The sequence below is a fragment of the Manduca sexta genome, chromosome 20 (assembly GCF_014839805.1).
Source record: "Manduca sexta isolate Smith_Timp_Sample1 chromosome 20, JHU_Msex_v1.0, whole genome shotgun sequence".
Classification (NCBI taxonomy): domain Eukaryota; kingdom Metazoa; phylum Arthropoda; class Insecta; order Lepidoptera; family Sphingidae; genus Manduca; species Manduca sexta.
In genome coordinates this window covers 12,155,418-12,173,802 of record NC_051134.1, presented here as the reverse complement: position 1 = coordinate 12,173,802, position 18,385 = coordinate 12,155,418, and the positions used below count along the sequence as shown (strand labels likewise).

At 34.0% G+C, this 18,385-nt stretch overlaps 2 protein-coding genes across 4 annotated transcripts in view; one reads left to right on the top strand and one right to left on the bottom strand.

Moving 5' to 3' along the window:
- The window catches only part of LOC115446875, a 45,633-nt gene extending 37,901 nt beyond the window's left edge, over nt 1-7,732 (bottom strand). For 2 of the 3 annotated variants that reach the window (XM_030173685.2, XM_030173684.2), the window contains exon 1: nt 6,871-7,732. In XM_030173685.2, coding sequence (XP_030029545.2) covers nt 6,871-6,984 — 114 coding nt within the window. In that variant the 5' untranslated portion in view covers nt 6,985-7,732. The remainder of the gene's footprint in view (nt 1-6,870) is intronic. The other variant, XM_030173683.2, reaches the window with a different exon arrangement.
- A 1,526-nt stretch (nt 7,733-9,258) lies between these two features.
- LOC115446876 (tetratricopeptide repeat protein 21B) lies at nt 9,259-18,378 on the top strand. Its single transcript, XM_030173692.2, is given in 14 exon segments — nt 9,259-9,409; nt 10,421-10,524; nt 10,628-11,198; nt 11,200-12,696; nt 12,876-13,161; nt 13,446-13,639; nt 13,863-14,255; nt 14,682-14,786; nt 14,949-15,120; nt 15,894-16,104; nt 16,566-16,769; nt 16,955-17,053; nt 17,353-17,471; nt 17,635-18,378. Coding segments are annotated over 12 exon segments (3,957 nt in total). The 5' UTR covers nt 9,259-9,409; nt 10,421-10,524; nt 10,628-10,760; the 3' UTR covers nt 17,874-18,378.
- Nucleotides 18,379-18,385: the final 7 nt, after the last annotated feature.

Here is an 18,385-nt window from a genome sequence, read left to right as displayed (position 1 = left end):
AATCTTAATAGATTGTGTTTATTTTTTATTACGGTTACGATCTTTTGTTATCCGTAGATAAAAACACTTTGTTCAATCGATATCAAATGCTATATTATAGCAAAAGCTTCAATAGTCGACAAACATCCAATATTTATTTGGCTTCACACATTTACAGTCATGTGGATATTAGATTAATATAATGGGCGTTATAAATAATTAATTAATTAATGTCTATTCAGATGTTATTGCCTTTGTCTACATAAATTGCAAGGTACAAATTAGGTTATCTAGCATTGATTTCAAAAGGCTAAAAGCATAATGAAAGTATGTACATACATACATTAAAGATTCGAGTTTATTATGGGGCAGGAACAATGGATTGATCCTCAATGCTAACGGGAGAAAGAATTTGATGCTACTGACATCTTATTATTAAATTCAAGGTATTGTTACGCGAGTACACACATGTGATTATAATTGAAGTAGCGAGTTCAATGACGTTTCATTCGGAAATGAGTTATCGTAAAACTGTATTTGAATACATTTAAAATCCTCGTACTAGCTCTTTAGACAAAATAGTGACCTGAGGACTAAAATAAAGGGCTAAATTTAATTGTAAAGTAAAAAGTTTGAATCAAATTCTAAAGTCGGGTAAATAATTTTTATCTAATATTATTTTTTTACCTTTTGATTATAATTTAAAAATAGAAATGTCAAAATACAATGTTACTTAAAAGTATCTAGGTAGGTACGTATCTACCTAGTTTTCTATGTTATGATTAGGGTCGGCCTTAGCTATTCGGGAGTTCCGGGCGATATATTTTGACGTCCTTTTTTAAGTCCGAAGTGCCTGTGATGCCCTACTAGATCCTTTGGCTCTCCTGATAACCGCTCGACTCACCCCAGCCTAAGCCGGCACATTTTTTTTTTATTATTTTGGTGTAGGAAACAAACAGTATAATAAACACAAATAAATTAATACAAATTACTTAATATATAATATCAATAAAGTTTCCAGCGTCTAGAATCAAATTATGATACTATGTAGATGTACACCTTTCTATAAGGAACTTAATCATAGTTATTATGCCTACGCGATGTTCACTTAGAAATTGCCATTACGTTCGAATGTCAAACAAGCATTTATTAGTCATAAATAATACATACTACAAGCTATTAGCACTTCGGTATCGAGTAACCATTTTAATTAAAAGCTTAATAATTAACGCACTCACTTGGAAGTTGATAATGATATAACCATGAACGATATTTTCTCACAATTAACCGTAGAATTATAATTGAAACATTTTATACATGGAACTAAAATGGTATAACAACTGTTCGACTATAGTCCTACAGCTGTTGTACTTACAAAGTTGTACAAACATCTGAATATGGAACAAACAGCATAGTTGCGATAACTCTTATAAAATAGACTAATCATGTTATAACTGCGGTTGTTTCGGTCATTTAACAAACATTTTAGGCTTCAAGCTCCATATATAAACAGCGAATGTAACTTTTAGTGCTCATGAAATAAGGACATAAAACTAAGTTAGTTTTTAAGTTGAATACTATTGCTCTAGATAAGTAAATCGTCTTATGACACAAACATTATACGCCTTCGTCAAATATCAGAATTTATCATCTAACACAGATATTTAATAAAAATAATTTATTCTAACTAAATCCATTCCACTATAGACACTATAGATTAATTTTGTGGCTAATAAAAATAGAAATGTATGTTGCTAACGACTGTTACATGACAACATTGACCGTAGCCAAGTGTAAGTTCTCAAACGTATCAGATTACACCGTGAAAGTAAAACGCGTCTAACCTAGCTTAGTACTAACTACGATCTACCAGTGTTTTTTATTTCCGTTCTGAAACCTCACACGGCCGCAAATGTAAATGGATAGCCCATGTTTATAGAAAAGCGAAAGTTCTACGTTGTTTGTTTTTAATTGTTATTTTTGTTTTGATATAATAATAGTAGTATTTCAGGGTAAGATTGAAAGCTGATCTAATCTAAATTGCTGTCTCAAGATATTAGTGAAGCTAGTAAGATTTTTGCGCATTTATAGATAGCTTTATTTATTGTATTTAAAGCAGAGGTATGCAACATAAAATGCAATTAATATTATATCATTACCTCATCACATATGAGTAAATATAAAAAAACGGTTACGAAGGCCAGCGTAAAAGATTTATGATGTAGTAACGACTGATACAAAATGAAGTTTTTTTGTGTAAATTATATTCATATTAAGGTGAGAGTCACCTTAATGCTTATTACGTATGTGTGGTTTGAAATCTCGATTTACTGAAGAATTACATATTCGAAGCCGTGCCCTTTCATGGAAGAGGTCCTTTATGTAAGTAAAATTAAATTGCGTGCGCGTCTGTAAACCTGTGTTTTGTACCTACCTGCTTTTTATTGGAATTTATAACTGATGTCAAAATTGTTTTGGCTTGACTCATTGCTTACGTAATTTTTATACTTGTGCTTTATGTAAAAACGAAATAGGTACTACAATTCTGGTATTTTTTAAATATCAAGTATGTGATTCATCAGCTTTCTGACGAGACAACAATGATGAAAATATATTGTTACCGTACATGGCTGACGTAGACTTAATGAATGCGGTAAATATTCATTGGCTTAGGAAAGCTTATCAAACGGCCCATAGTACGTGTCTATTAGTTAATTACAAACACGATGTGCGCTCGCTTGGAAACTCTCGCTGAATCCGATGCGATGGTGAAAATGCAATTACCTCAGGTAACATCATCACAAATAGCCAATTATTACGATAAGCTCAGTCAAGATCATATACAGATTATTCGAATTAAACAAAATTGGAACACGCTATTTTTATTACCTACGATAACATAAAAATGATATGTAATTAAAGTTTATTTAATTATTGTGCTTGCTGGGATGAGATACCTATTCATCACATTCAACATTGTTGCCAAATAAAAACTATTTTGAATCAGAGTTTAAGAACACTTAATACCTATATTCCGATAAGAATTCTTTAAAAACAATGGAGAAATCCCACGGTATTCATTGAAATGTTTATTACTTACGAATTAATACCTAGCGTATATTCGTTTTGATATAAATTTTAAACACTAACCGCAAAAATGTCCGGAAGCGATTTTACAGCCACTGATGAGATGAGTAGAGTGCACTGTGCAATAATAATTTACGCCCTGACTAATTTGTTACACTCCCAAGTACAGGTTTAACAAAAGGGAGAAGAGTACAGAGTGGATCAGGTCACTGCTCCTCTATTGTACGGCAACAATTGTCGACCATGTGATACGCTAGTTAATTATGGGCCAGGTACAGAGTGAAAAAGGGGAGCTAAACTCCGAAACTTCTGTGCATTTATATGCTTCAAAATTAAATGCTTATATTCGACACTAATGGTAACAGAATATGAAACCGATGCAATTGTATTAAGATATTCCGATGAAAGGGCATTTAGATATTAGACAGCTTCAGGTATTATTTTTGTTTGCATATAACACTATTTTTTTAAATTAGTTATAAGTTTATTATACTTTGTATTATAGCTAACTATTTAAATAAATAAGTATGATAAGTATGAACTATACTTAACACAAAATGTGATATCTTATGAGAATTAATTTATGTCACAACCGTATAGAACGGATTTGTAAAGAAAAGCTTTATATCCCGTAAAGTCTTGAATTGTCTGCATTCTGACTACGGTCCGCCATCGGTCGACCGAAAATATCATAGGCACTGATCTGCGCACCTTTAGTAAAGCCGCCATTCATCCCAAGTCACGCCTGGCGAGCTTTGTGAATCGATAAATATCTGTTTTTGTAACATATTTCGATACGATCTAACACGTTCGCATTATTCAAAAGTAAGTACCTAACTGCTAATGCAACTAGGAAGCAGCGTTCCTTTGCATGCAAATAACCGCATTGTTTTGTAATGCCGATTATTTTAATTATCTAGCGAAGCCTATAAAATATTTAATTTTTATAATGTATGTTTTCATGTTATAAAACCGGTATGAATTATTTAAATTCTTAATAACTTTTAATATATTCTTAATGATTCGTTATTATCTTGCCTATTATGATAATATTAATGAGGACTATTTTATATCACCAACATTTTATGAAAAAAAAAATCTTATAAAACAAGCAAACCAATTTTAAAAAATTACCTTTTCCAGAGTCAAAATATTATAATAGCTATTATTTTGCCCCACAAATATGTGTGAATAGATGGTAAAATATTTAGAATGAGCACCCACGTATGCGGAAGCGGTCGTGAGAAAAGCAGTTAAAGCAATCAACTTACAGTGCCTCTTGTTGTTAAGTTTAATTTATTCATTAATTCTTTTAAGCTAAGACTGATTTCATAACATAATGAAATTCGAAATATAAGTATAAAACATATTATTTATTTGTGCAACCTTAATAAATATAAGATTCTTACCTACCTTCTGAAACCTTTAGAAACTCCGAAGAAAGTCGTATGCCTGTGCGAAATTGGCCATGAATAAATATGACCACTTTAAATTCTAAACGGCCATCATCACATATTTTCTGCCGTCCATTAAAGATCGAATGATGTCACGTTTTAAGTAAGCTAGAAGGATTTGAATAGTGAGTTCGTTGCCCTTTTTAAATCTTATAGTGACAGTAAAATTTTGTAAGCCGCCATCGTAGCGTCTGTTGTAGAGATTTGTGAGAATGAACGTAAACATGGTGAAAACATTAATAATTATATCCGTTTATCAATTATTATTTTACATTTTTTGTCCCATAAATTATTTAATTAATAATATTGCAGCTACCATTTCATTAATATTGAATGAAATGTATTGTTTTAAAGTGTAACTAACTCTACATTCATAGAACGTCAATGGAACAAACAATAAATCAGAAGCACTTGTCTATCACTTGTTTAAAAAAATGCATTTAGATTTTATCTATATAATACAATGTGTATAGGCTGATGATGATAATGATGAATCTCAATTATTGTTTTTTTTAATAGACTGCAATGTAAAGCCAAAGTTAGTAGTTGAAAATTATTCCTTTATCACGTTGATACTTAAAAATTAAAACTACACCGCCAAAGGAATTTGTACTGATGCAAAAACTGGGCTTGTCGATATCACTGTAACCTTGCAGTTGTGCAAATTGCGGTCGTTTACTTGCAATATAGCAATTGTGCAGGTTACGTCTTCGATTACCACAATAATATGAAAATGTTAAATGACAGGTACATACAAGTCAATTAAGTATCAGATGAATTACAAAAGATACATTCTAAACTTTACACCATTGTTAGTATAGTATGTACTTTTAACCCTTTTTTTCGCAGATTAAAAGCGTTATCACTACCGTCTCGTAGGGGGCAGGGCTAGAGAGGTGAGGTGAAACGGTTATACTCGTGTCACCGCTCTTAGGACCCAATGTTTACACTGGGGAGTATAGCATCATCCGAGCGAGCTCTGGATGAGTACCTAACCCTACGTACACCATACACCGGCACACCATTCGAAAACCTTCTTCATACAGGCTCTGGGACATCTTGTTGCACTAAGATATATGCGCGAACCGTCGCTGGTGTACTTACAACCTTGATATACATATATACATAGTATCACGCCTCTATATCATAGGGCTAGGCAAAAACTATGGATTGCCACTATGCACGATTCTGGCATACTTCTCTCGCTTCCTCCACCTTCATTAATGTTTTCATGTATTCACGCCGATTCAGGGTAATTTTGATTTGGCTTTTACTAAGTATGTCAGATTCTGACATTCGAAGGTTCGGTTCGTTCGACTCCTGCCGCCTCTTCCATCCAAAATCGCCTTATAAATCCTCTTTGTCAGTCACCTTAGCCTTAACAAATAACCTTGATATACTTCATATATTTCTCGTTACAATTGTAACGAACGATAAAGTTACTGATATTAGGTTTATACATTTTTTTTTATTTAATGGGCGAATTATATTAAAATTGTTCTTAAATATGAATTTTCTATTTATGCAAAACTAGTTTTTGTGTGGGTACCTACTTTACATAAAAATAACAAAGTTATGTTATTCACATGGGACATCGTAGGAGTTAAATCTATAGATAGACTTTTAAAAGTAGGTAAATAACAAGCCACATGAGTCTATGTTCATGCGTAAGTAGAGGAAACTGGGGATACATGTGCCTACAGAAAAAAAAACTTCTAGAAGTAAAACTTCGTAGTAAAGGAAGAACGCAACCATCTGTTCCTCTACAGCGGTGTTTACCTTTACGCCGCTAAATCTTAAATGGTAAAATCGATTTAGAATATGTTGAGACTCAAACCCTAAAAAAACATGTAACACGTCCGGTAACATTAACTCAGAGTCTTAGAGTACCTAACCACCCACAAATAACGCTGTTTTTGTTTTCTAACGAATTGGGGCGAACCCTTTTTTATGACTTCTAAAAATATTATTCTCATTGTAGTTTGATAATGGAAATCCTTTATAATCTAATTAGATACTAGCGGTTAAATTAGGTAGAAAAAAGGCTCATTCCTTAACCCTTTTATTTCTTCCCTTTTCGATAGCCTTTAATTATAGCACACGCACCTCACGCGAAGCATATTTCCCAACACAGACTTCTACTATGTAATAGGGGCGAACTTATTACCGTATTCGAAATTAGTTCCATTCCTAAGCTAGGTACAGAGGTGCATTTTAGTTGCATAGACTGGGAATCCTAAACTTCGTTGGTTCTAACTTCCCAGCTGTTTTTAACCTATACAACGTAATTGACTTAACTATAGTTATTATTTGTAATAATTTTGACTTCTTTAAGTCCAAGATTACTTACCTTCCGGCCCTTCCTCGTACTTCCGGTGATACTACTAGCAAGGCTGTCAGCGTCGTAATGTCTCGAGTACTCCCTGAACGAGCCCGGATGACCCCGGGACACGCATTGCCCCATATGCCCGTAAACACAAACACACAAACTGTATCACTACATAAAACACTTCACACGAATTTTCTCACGATAAAAATCCTGCAAGTGAAAAATGTACGTTTTCGATTCGATGTCGGGTGGGTAGCCCGAATTTAAATAACACCCACGTCTTGCATACCTAATGACACTTCAAATACAAGATAGCACATCCTGTCACATCGTGTTTTTGTTTACTTCGTCGTTTTAAATGGAATAGGTAGATAAACTTAGTTAACGATTTTTCTAATTTGAATTAATTCTACCACCGGCTGTCTAGATTTAAATTTGGAATAAGTCATAATACTTCCTCATACCTTTCAAAAGTAATATCTATCTATCTATCAGCTATGTTATGGTTCTTTCAATGCGAATGAAATTATCTGCTACAATTATAGATAACAGGTGGTATTAAATTTTTGATTGTTTATCATCGGTATGAGTCAATTTTATGTAGACTATTGTTAGTAGTATGAATACCTACTATAAATTGAACACACACTAATTATAATATCTATTATTTTTATCACTAAAAATGTTTAGTCACAAATGATATCATTGACACGATCACTTTGAATTTAGTTCTTCTACCGGTGTGATAAAGCAACGGTGTAAACGAAGGCGCGCTGCGCGCATTGCGCCAGACATGCGACTGCGCCGCGGTCCGCGGACCCGAGTCCGTTGCCGCGAATCTTGAGGCGCGAGCGCATGCTGCTTCACATGGACCTGACAAGTACCGTCTGCAGCTGTAAAAGTTGAAGTTGTTGAAATGGGGATGTCTAATCTATGAAGACTTGTTTTTGACTACGACACCTCAGAATTCACATTTATAGTTTAGTATTATTTAAAACACATATTTTTTCTTTTACATTTTGAAGGCGAATATGCAGAGCTGAGAAGTCACATTCACAAAATATTTTGCTAACTATTTCTTTGGGTACTCAGTTACAAATGACAAACACGCAGCAGGTAGTTCTTTCTCCTCTCCCAAAAACCTTGGTCAACGTATTTTCAGAGATAGGAGACTTACTTATGCTTAGGAGTTAAAAGTTAGAATCTAAGTGATTAAAAAAAGACTACACACTTTACACTAACAATTTTTGGTTCTTGATAATATTATAGTTCGATCCCTTAGTTGGACTCTGTATGTTTTCCCTGAAATTAATTAACTGCACAATTTAATTACATAGATAGGTAGTCTCTAAACTTCTATCAGTATATTTTTTATAGATCGTTACAAATTACCTGGCGTTGACGATCAAGGACAACCATTCAGTCATCCAAATCAATTAAATATTTTTTACACAATGGCAGTTGCCGGTTATTGGTAATAAAATTCAAGTTTTTAACTTTCGCGCCAATCAATACATTCCTATTAACCAAACTGAAACTTAATCACACTTTATATATAACGAAAATCAGTTTTTAACCTTAAAATAAATATGTGTAAAATAAGTCAATTATGCTTAACATATAATTAATACAATACATATTATGTAAGTAAATTGTATAAATTCAATTCAATTTATTACATTTAAATCTTTTAATTTACCGTTCCATTTTACGAAGTGCGTCATAATTGTCAATCAGTTTCGATGTGAAATGTCAATGTCATCGATATCAAAAACGGCGCAATTGCCTTATTTTACTTATTTTTTTATTATACAGTCGAATCCGTTTATAATGACATCGAAAGGAATTGACAAACACGTCATAATAAGCGGACGTCATACAAAGCGTTTTGTGAAAAAAATACATTTTTATGTAAATAGTATGCATGTATTTAAGTATTTTAATAAAGAAACATAGTAACTTATAAAATAAAAATTGCACGTAATAAGTACATACCTATGTATGTATGTATGTACATAAAAGTTATATTTTTTAATGTAAGTAATCTGTAATTTTTGTCTGCTTTTTGTTTTTTATTTTTATTGTAAAAACAGTCTCTAATACTATTGTGTATAGAAGACATCGCTATGTCAATTACTCACTGAGATTGAAAACAAAAACGAGCCACGTGCCGAACGTCGTCGGGAATCAAGGAACATTACTGAAGGCGTAAAGAATCATGTCGGTCATTATAACCGGACATAATTTATTAAAAGGGGTCACAATAAGCGACATGTCACTGTAAGGGAAGTCATTATATACGACTTTTTTTATAAAGAATCTTATATGAAAACCAAACTTCGTAGTGTAATTACGTCATAATAAGAGGTTGGTCAATATAGGCAGAGTCATAATAAACGGATTATACTGTAGTTGTTTTTGTTGCTTGAGCTTCTATTTTACGTTATATCATTGAATTAAATAACAGGAATGTTAACCAGAGCAAGAGCATTCTCAACCGAAGTGCTGAAGGTTGTCAATAATGTTGCTAAGCAACAGTTTGAAGTGTCAATAAAAAACCGTAAGTAAAGTGATTTTCTCGGGCTTTATCGAATCGCAAATAAATATTACCATTATAGTAGACACACTTATTTTCCGTAATGTAGGTATCTATAATTCTGCATGACCTGCATGTTAATAAATAGATAGCGCTAAAATATGTAAGGTGCATTCGGATGAGGAGTAAGACAGTGTAACCAAAAATATCGCCAACCTATTTTTATTTTATAGTTTTAGTGACATAGATATAGACACTGCTTGTTTTTGCTTTGCCCTATTTACCGCATCTGATGCCAAGGCCAAGAACATATGTGTTATGTGCTGTGAAATATTAAAATTTAAATAAACCCTAACAAAAAAAAATACCTTTAAAAAATAAATAATGTTTAGAATGTTGTTAGGAACTTATACTACAAGTGTCTGATATATTCCCAAGGTTTTATTTTTATAAAGATATCTATTTTTTGGTTAAACAGGGAAAGATGATAAGATCATTTGAAGTAGTAATAACATTAAGCACTTTGATGTATAAAATAGATATCATGAAAATCTTTTTTTCGAGAAAATTCAAATATTTTCAAGCATCTTTTTAACTCATTCAAAAATCATTCAAACCTAGCTGAATGCACCTTAAGGTGGTAGCTCAAGGTCCATTTTCATACATTTTGTTTTGGCTTTAATCTGGGTAACTAAACAAGTATTGACAAGTAAAGAATTTAAATTCACGTCTAGTTAGTGATTAGTTCTCGCAGTTGAAAGAAAAACGTAAAAATAATTAATAATCATGGATATTTCGGCCTTTAAAATTTAATATGACGAAATTTTAAAGGCAGAAATATCCATGATTTTTAATTATTTTTACATTTTTCTTTCAACTGCGAGAACTAATCACTAACTAGACGTGAATTTAAATTCTTTACTTGCCAATACTTGTTTAGTTACCCAGATTAAAGCCGAAACAAAATGTATGAAAATGGACCTTGAGCTACCACCTTAATGTGCATTTTATGTTTAATTACTTATTTTACAGTAGTAGCGGTTGTGGAGTATAAAAATATAGGCAAGGATATAACACTTCTTCACACTAGGGTGCCCAATGAATTTCAAGGGAAAGGTGTTGGGAAAATACTAGCTAAGGTTTGGGTTTCTTCTTAATTATTTATTACCTTATTGGACATGAAAAAAAATTATGTTATACAATCTAAATTATTATTTTCTTATTATATTTTGTAATTTTCAGCATGCATTTGATCATGCATTGGATAATAAATTGAATGTGACTTGCAAATGTCACTTTTTAGCAAAATATTATAATGATAATATAAATAAATACAAAACTCTAAAAGTTAAACTAGAATTAGACTAATGCAACAATGGAAATGACATGGATTAGGTGTAAAATACATTATTATTTATGGGAAAAGTATTATGGAAATGCAAAAAAAGTTATACGACAAGCCATATCACAGCTTAATGATACATCAGAGTACTCATTTTATAATGGTATAGCAAGTGTATTGGAAGGCCAAGCTCAAAAAGGAATCAATGAATTGGTGCCGCTGCAGTCAGAAAAAGATTTGCAACTAGCAGTTACAGTAGCGCTTATTTATGCACATAGACATGTTAATTTGGCTGAAAGAGAAGCGATACATAATTTAGAATCAAAGTTGAAAGAAGAAAAGAAACAGGCCAGTGCCATATCATTTTATTATGCAGGATTATTCCTTTCTCTAGCAGACATGTTTGAGAAAGCATCTGAGTACATAAACAAAGCATTGCGCAAAGACCCAAATTATTTAGATGCTATTATTTTTGAAAGGTTGGAATGATATGTATATGAACATTGGAGAAATGCATATATCTATCTTGGATTGCTTGGAAGTAGCTCTTAAGAAAAATGACAAGAATATAGATGCATTACTTGGTTTTGCAAAGTTTAAATACTTTGCAAAAGATTATGATGCCTCCAATTTAACATTAGATAGACTGATTGTAAGCAGCCCTGGACAAGTTGTGCCATTAGTGGAGAAAATGAAAAACGAATTTGCAATGCAAAAATGGGATGCAGTCTATGATACAATTGAAAGAATATTTGCGATTGATCCTAATAATATTACAGGTTTAAAGATAAGAATATATCTTGATCTTTGTAAGAGTTCTGACTACATTGAAGCAGCTGATCAACTTAATAGATTTTACACTGTATTGGAAAATGAAGAAATGCATAATGGCTACCAGTTCCACAACACTACACAGATGTTTTCTAGAATATGTGGGAGATCTAGTGCAGTACTTTCACAAGTGTATCGATTTGCACAATATGCTTCAGAAATGTACCCTAATAATGTTGACTATTTGAGTGAAGTTGGGTATCAATGTATACTGCAAGGGAAATATAAAGATGCCATGAGTTTCTTCAAAGCTGGTAGTAAGTTGGATAGTAATTCAATAACTGCTTTGTGTGGACTAACTTTATGCCAAATGCTTGAAAATGGGCCTACAGAACAAATAGCTCAGCAAGTAGAATTATTATTTGAGATGCAAGGCTCTAAAAAATTACCACTTTTGTATTTTTTATCAGCACAATTGAATGTGAAGAGTTCCTCTAATGCAATATCATATTTGAACACAGCATTTGAAACAAAAATAGCATATGCTAAACAATACCCTTTCAGCCTAAGTTATATCAAGGAACTTGATCCAGATTTTCTACTAGAAGTCTATAAAGAGTACAAAAAGCATTTACCTAAAAAACCATTTGTCATTGTCGGCTACCTTTTATATTCTCAGGAAGGAAACACAACTCATGTATCTTACTGTTTCAAGATTTTGGACGCAATATGTAATGCATGTCCAGGGTTGATACCAGCTCTTTATGAACTGGCAAAGTTGAAATTCCTATTTGGATATGCAATTGAAGCACAGAAGATAGCCCAGAAAATCAATGAACTTGATAGCACACATGCTGGGAGTCAAGTTTTGTTAGCACAAATTTTCATCCAGCAAGAATCTTTTACAAAAGCTGCACAAAGCTTAGAAATGTGTTTGAGCTACAATTTCAAAGTTAGAGACAGTGCTATGTACCATTTTCTAAATGGTATTATTTTGAAAAGTGCTAATCAACCTGAAGAGGCCTTGTCTAGTTTTTTAACTGGTCTTCAAATAGCCACCAGCAAGAGTAATCTTGGTAATACAAATAGGGCTTTTGAATCCGATTTGAATATAATTGACAAAGCTACATTGTACTTGCAAATTATTGAAATACAAACAGATTTGGGACAGTTTGGTGAAGCAGGGAAAACTATGCAGGTAACATTTGGAATTGAATAATCTTAGTGGCTGAATACTACATTGCTTTCTTATGTATTACCTTTGCTGTCAAATATTTGTAATCTGCAAACAATGAAGTACTGAATAATATTATCAACATAATGTATTAATATGGATTTATAGTGTGCACATTGTATACATATTTTTTTACATTCTAGGAAGCCATTCAAGAATTTTCCTACACAACTGAGGAGGCTCGTCTCCTCATAGCGCGAGCAGATCTCGCTTTAAAGAAAGGCGACATTGACAATGCCATAGACATTTTGAACGAAATAAAACCTGGTCAGCCATACTATTTCCAGGCCCATAGCAAGATGGCACACATCTACTTAAAAGAGAAGAAAGATCGTGCCATGTTTACTTCGTGTTTTAAAGATATAGTGAGCAACCATCCAATGGCTGATGCTCATACTATGATGGGTGACGCTTATTTGTCTATTCACGGTAAGTTAGTTGAGTGTATTTCTGATTATGTGTATGTTGCCGCTGCAAATAATCCTCTTAGAGTAGTAATAGTTAGTAATTGAGCATGAGGGTGTGTTAAATTGAAATGAATATTTATTGATTTTAATTTTGTTTGAAACTTACTCTTTTTTAGTAGCTAATTGTAGTGTAATTTTCAAGAAGTTGAGTATGTGGTTTCATTCAGTGACGTAATGTTTAAATAACCCTGTTATGCAGTACGTCGTTCATGTATTAATAATCGATATAATCGAATAATATTTTAGAACCAGTGCAAGCCGCTGAATCATACGAAGCAGCTCTTAGAGGAAATCCCAATGACATACAACTGATTAAGAAACTTGGCACGGCTCTAGTTAAAATGCATGAATATGATAAAGCCATACAACATTATGAAAACTCTATTAGAACGCTAAATGACGATGAACTGAAGTTTGAGTATTTGGAGCTTCTTATTAAGGTATGAGTTTAGTCTATATGATGAATTGTTCTTAGTTAATAATTGTTATTATCACAGTGTTCTGTGTGACACAATTTTTCATACATGAATAGTTTAAACTATTTTTAATAGTTTATTGGTCATTCTTGAAAATTGCCCAAGAATATATAATGTATCTAACACGATAGGTTTTTGTTAGCTATGCAGTTAATTAAATAAACATTCATTATCCTTTATTCTTCAGCTAAAATATTACGACAAAGTAGACTCGACAATATCATCAGACTTAAATCAGATGTATAACAAAGAGAAGGACATAACCACGTTAAAAAGAAGAGTGCGTCTCCTTCTATTACAAACGAAGAGCAGAGAACTCAAGAACCCAACAGGTGGAAATGTGAACCTCATATTAGCGGAAGCTAAAGAGTTGCAGAATGCGATAGTGAAGAGAGTGGAGATTGATTCGAGAGGAGATGTACAAGAAGAGAAACGGCAGTTGTCGAACATTCTATGTGCTCTTGCGAGGTTCAAGTCCACGAGAGAGCCAGCGGTGGCTGTCAGTCTGTACTCAGAAGCGTTAATACACACGCCGCGAGAGCCTAGTACCTTGTTAGCTTTGGCTAAATTGTATGCTCAGGTATGTCTTGTATAAATATAATATTATTGCTATGTAGTGATTCTCTTTTATAGTTCACTAACCCGGCTATCCACCTCCACAAGGCAATTCTTGTGCGCTCGGTCTCCACATCGAATGCACGCCCATGCACGGGGGGACGATTGTCGCAGCCCTAGGCTCACAATTAAGTGTGTATACACTTAATTGTGAGCCTATAAGTGCTCGCGAACTGTTCCTAGGCTTCTACCCTCCTCACATCCTAAGAGGTTTCCTTATCCTTTCCACAGACTTCCTTCCCAATTTTCTTCCAGGGCCCTGGCAGTTCCTAAGCCGGGGGAATCTAGGGGATCCCATTCGCTTTTTTTCCTCCGGTGTTGACTGCGGGATCTGTATCTATAAAAAAATCAGCTATCCATTAACCAGTATACATTTCTTTTCTCTTTGAAGATGAACAACCCTGAAAAATGTGAGCAAACTTGTTCGATTTTATTGAATGCCGATCCAAACAACGAGTCGGCGGCGGTCATGATGGCTGACCTCGCTTTTCGAAAGGTATGTTTTCTTTTTTGTATACAGCGTGTTGTATATTTCCTGTTTTGGTGATATTAGTTTAAGTCCTTAAATAAAAAGGAGAATTAAGTATGTTCGTATGCAATATACAAAAAATGAATTGGGAATTGTGTTATGCTGAACATATATTATAATGTTTTTTAGGTTGATTTAGAAACTGCACAGCGGCATTTGACGCAAATCCTCTCCGTGAAGCCGACGAGCTGGGAGGCGCTCGCGCAGCTCATCGAGGTGCAGTGGCGCCGCGGCAAGCTCGCCGACGCCGAGCAGGCCTTGGACGCGGCCAAGCAGAGCTTAGGAGATCGGGATGATCCGGGTATGTTCTACAATTATAGCAACTAATTGACTGTATATTTTATATGCCATGCACGAAAGTAATTACCATTTTATTACAATAAACAATTTTAATTACAATCTATCGATTCCGAGAGCAAATCATTTAAAATAAGTCGTTTGTTAGCATCTCAATTATTTTGATTGGTCCATTTTCGCAATCGATTTGAAGTTAACGATTGGGATCGTTTCTTGGCCGTATGTTGCATTTGTTTTCTAAATGTTGTTCATTTTCTATGTAGTATTTAAACTGATACTATACAGTGATACTATCACTAATTACAAATCTAATCAGTATTTTGACTGACTTGTTTAAGTTAACGCAAGCCCATTTCGCATGTAGTGTTCACATCTAGAAGGGCACAATGTTATTGCTACGTACCCTATTATCGCATGTACTACTTTATATGTTTTAAAATTAATATTGTACCCAGTATTGTGAACCAAAAATAAAAAAAAAAAAAAAAAAACCTGCCCAATAAATTCATACTTTTATATTAATATAATAGATGCGAGTGTAACTTTATCTGTTTGGTACACTTTAACGCTTAAACTACGATTTTGTGGAAATTCGGTACGAAGTTAGCGACAGCCAAAAAAAAGAACATAAACTATTTTTATGTCTCGCAAAACTATAAAGTGGAAATTTATTTACTGGAAAATTATTTCATGCGATAAAAGCAGTGTGCAACGCCTTGTTATAACTTAAACAAAAATATATATATTTGAAGGACATAACGGTCGGTGTGTGGTCAGGGTACTCGTACTGCCTGGGCGTGTGGTCGACGTACAGCGGCGCGTGGAACGCGGCACTGCGGCAGTTGAACCTGTCGCGTGCGCGTGCGCAGTGGGCGCGGCTCGCCGCCCGCCGCATGGCGCTGCTGTGCCTCGCGCACCCGCCGTCCGCGGACACGCCCGCCGCCACCGCCGCCACCGCCGCCAGCGCCGCCACCGCCGCCGATGACGTGTCAGTATTCAATATCTAACGCAATCACTCATAGCAACAACCAGAACCGACCTTTCGTGAAAGGGTCGCCGTAGCTCGAGATGTTTAAGGAATAGACTATATATAAGTGCACGCGAACAGTTGCAGCAATTATGCGCGAGCGACAAGCGTGCAAGCGTGTGCGACATGTGCGCCAATTTGAATCGAATCTGCACCGCGCTATAAACATGATTTTTTATAAGAATATTAAAACTTAAATCAATATAATCACAAACAATCTGCTATCTACATGCTGAAAACGCGCTTCATCTCACAACGACCATATTGAATATCTGAAAAAATGTCTTGAAATAGTTTGCATCATCAAAACAATGATTAAAATTAATTGATACCAATACGAATATTAATTTGGATGTGAACATAATAGTTATTTTGAAATTTGTTCATTGTCCTATTATTTTAACTTGTAAAAATATAAACAGAGACACGAAACAACTAGCACTGAGGACAGCAGAGAAACTCCTCGTGGAAGTGGCTCCGGCAGACAAAAAAGCTCTTCAAGCACTTTTGCTACTAGCGAACAAACAGAAGCCGCAAGCAGAACGAGTACTGCAAGACCTACTTCCCTTGGCTACTGAGGATGGGTATCAAGATGACCCGTACATCATTCTAGCAATTGCTATGGCGTGAGTTTTTAAATTTTTTACTTAAATGCTTGTATTTACATGCAAATAACAATATGTAGCTTATACCAATGATTAGAGAATTCATTACAAAATTTCACATCATTATGTATAATAAACGATCTACATATTTTTTTACTCACACAGCTAATAAGGTGAAAATGTAATATATTGACTCCTGATTTCAGCTATAATATTATCAAACAACCAACACGGGCTAAAAATATATTAAAGAGGACAATATCCGGTATACCATGGACTCCAGAAAAGGCAGAAGGGTTGGAGAGGTAAATACATTTACTGTAAATCATTAATATTAAATAATAATATATACTATCAAAGGGGAATCGCTAAGTGCACCAACGCAACCATGAATAATATTGACATTTATGGAATCATGAACTGCCATTTTTAATAAAAGATCTCAATCACTTGTTAATCCATCGCGAAAACGGACCAATCAGAGCAGTTTTTTTTATATGCTTACAAATGACTTATATGAATTGGTTTATTTTTGGGATAAGATCAAGATTTGGATTGTATATGGAAAACAGCCAATAATCAATCATACTACTTTTTTTTCAAGGTGCTGGTTGGAAGTAGCTGATAATCAAATTAGTTCGGGCAGAATAGATGCAGCAAAAGAATTGTTAACTAAGATTTTGAACCATAACAACTCTTGCGCAATGGCGTATCAATACTTGGGTAATTGTTGATGTTTTATTTGGATTAAATTGTTTGCCAAAATAATCAATATTTTGTAGACATAACGTCAATTAAAATCACGTGAATGTAAGAAAAGAACATGAAAAAAATGTTGCAGAAAACAACAGAATATTATTCCATAGACAAATTCATATGTTTACAGGTTCCCTAGCAGAAAAGGAGCAAAACTACAAAAGCGCCGCGCATAATTACGATAACGCATGGACTCATGGCGGAAAGAGTGATCTTGCTGTGGGATATAAACTAGCTCACGCTTATCTTAAACTGAAGAAATATCCAGAATGCATCGTCGTCTGCAGACATATACTAAAAGCCCATCCAGATTACCCGAAGCTAAAGAAAGAGATACTTGAGAAGGCTAAGACTAACTTGAGGACGTAAATCGTAGAACAAAGTTCACATTTAAATATTCTAACGCACAAAATAATTTAGGTTCCTTTAAGCTTTTTGTTTGACCATAAACACGGAGGATAGACTGTGAGTGCCATAGCTGTGAAGTAATTATCGGCAAGAAATGAGAGAGATAGAGCAACTATGCGGTCAGTAGTTGTCTAGAATTCTGATTGGACGGGCGACAAAATTAATGCAAAACACATACGCCGTTGTTACTATAGACATGCATAAAAGATGTATGGTCTCACATTAGTTTTATGTTTTTCTAAATAGTGGTCAAATTTAACCATATTGCTTAATCGCTAGGCATATGGCGGATTCGTCACAGATTTCGTATATGGTAATTCTTTATTAAAATAATTCTTGGAATATATTCGATTGGCTATACCGTTGTATAAATGCATGCAGTTATTGGTCATTCGTAAACTTATAACGTTAAGTTAAAATATATATTTCTCATTGTATTTATTTGACTTATTCGTGCACTGGATGTTATAAAA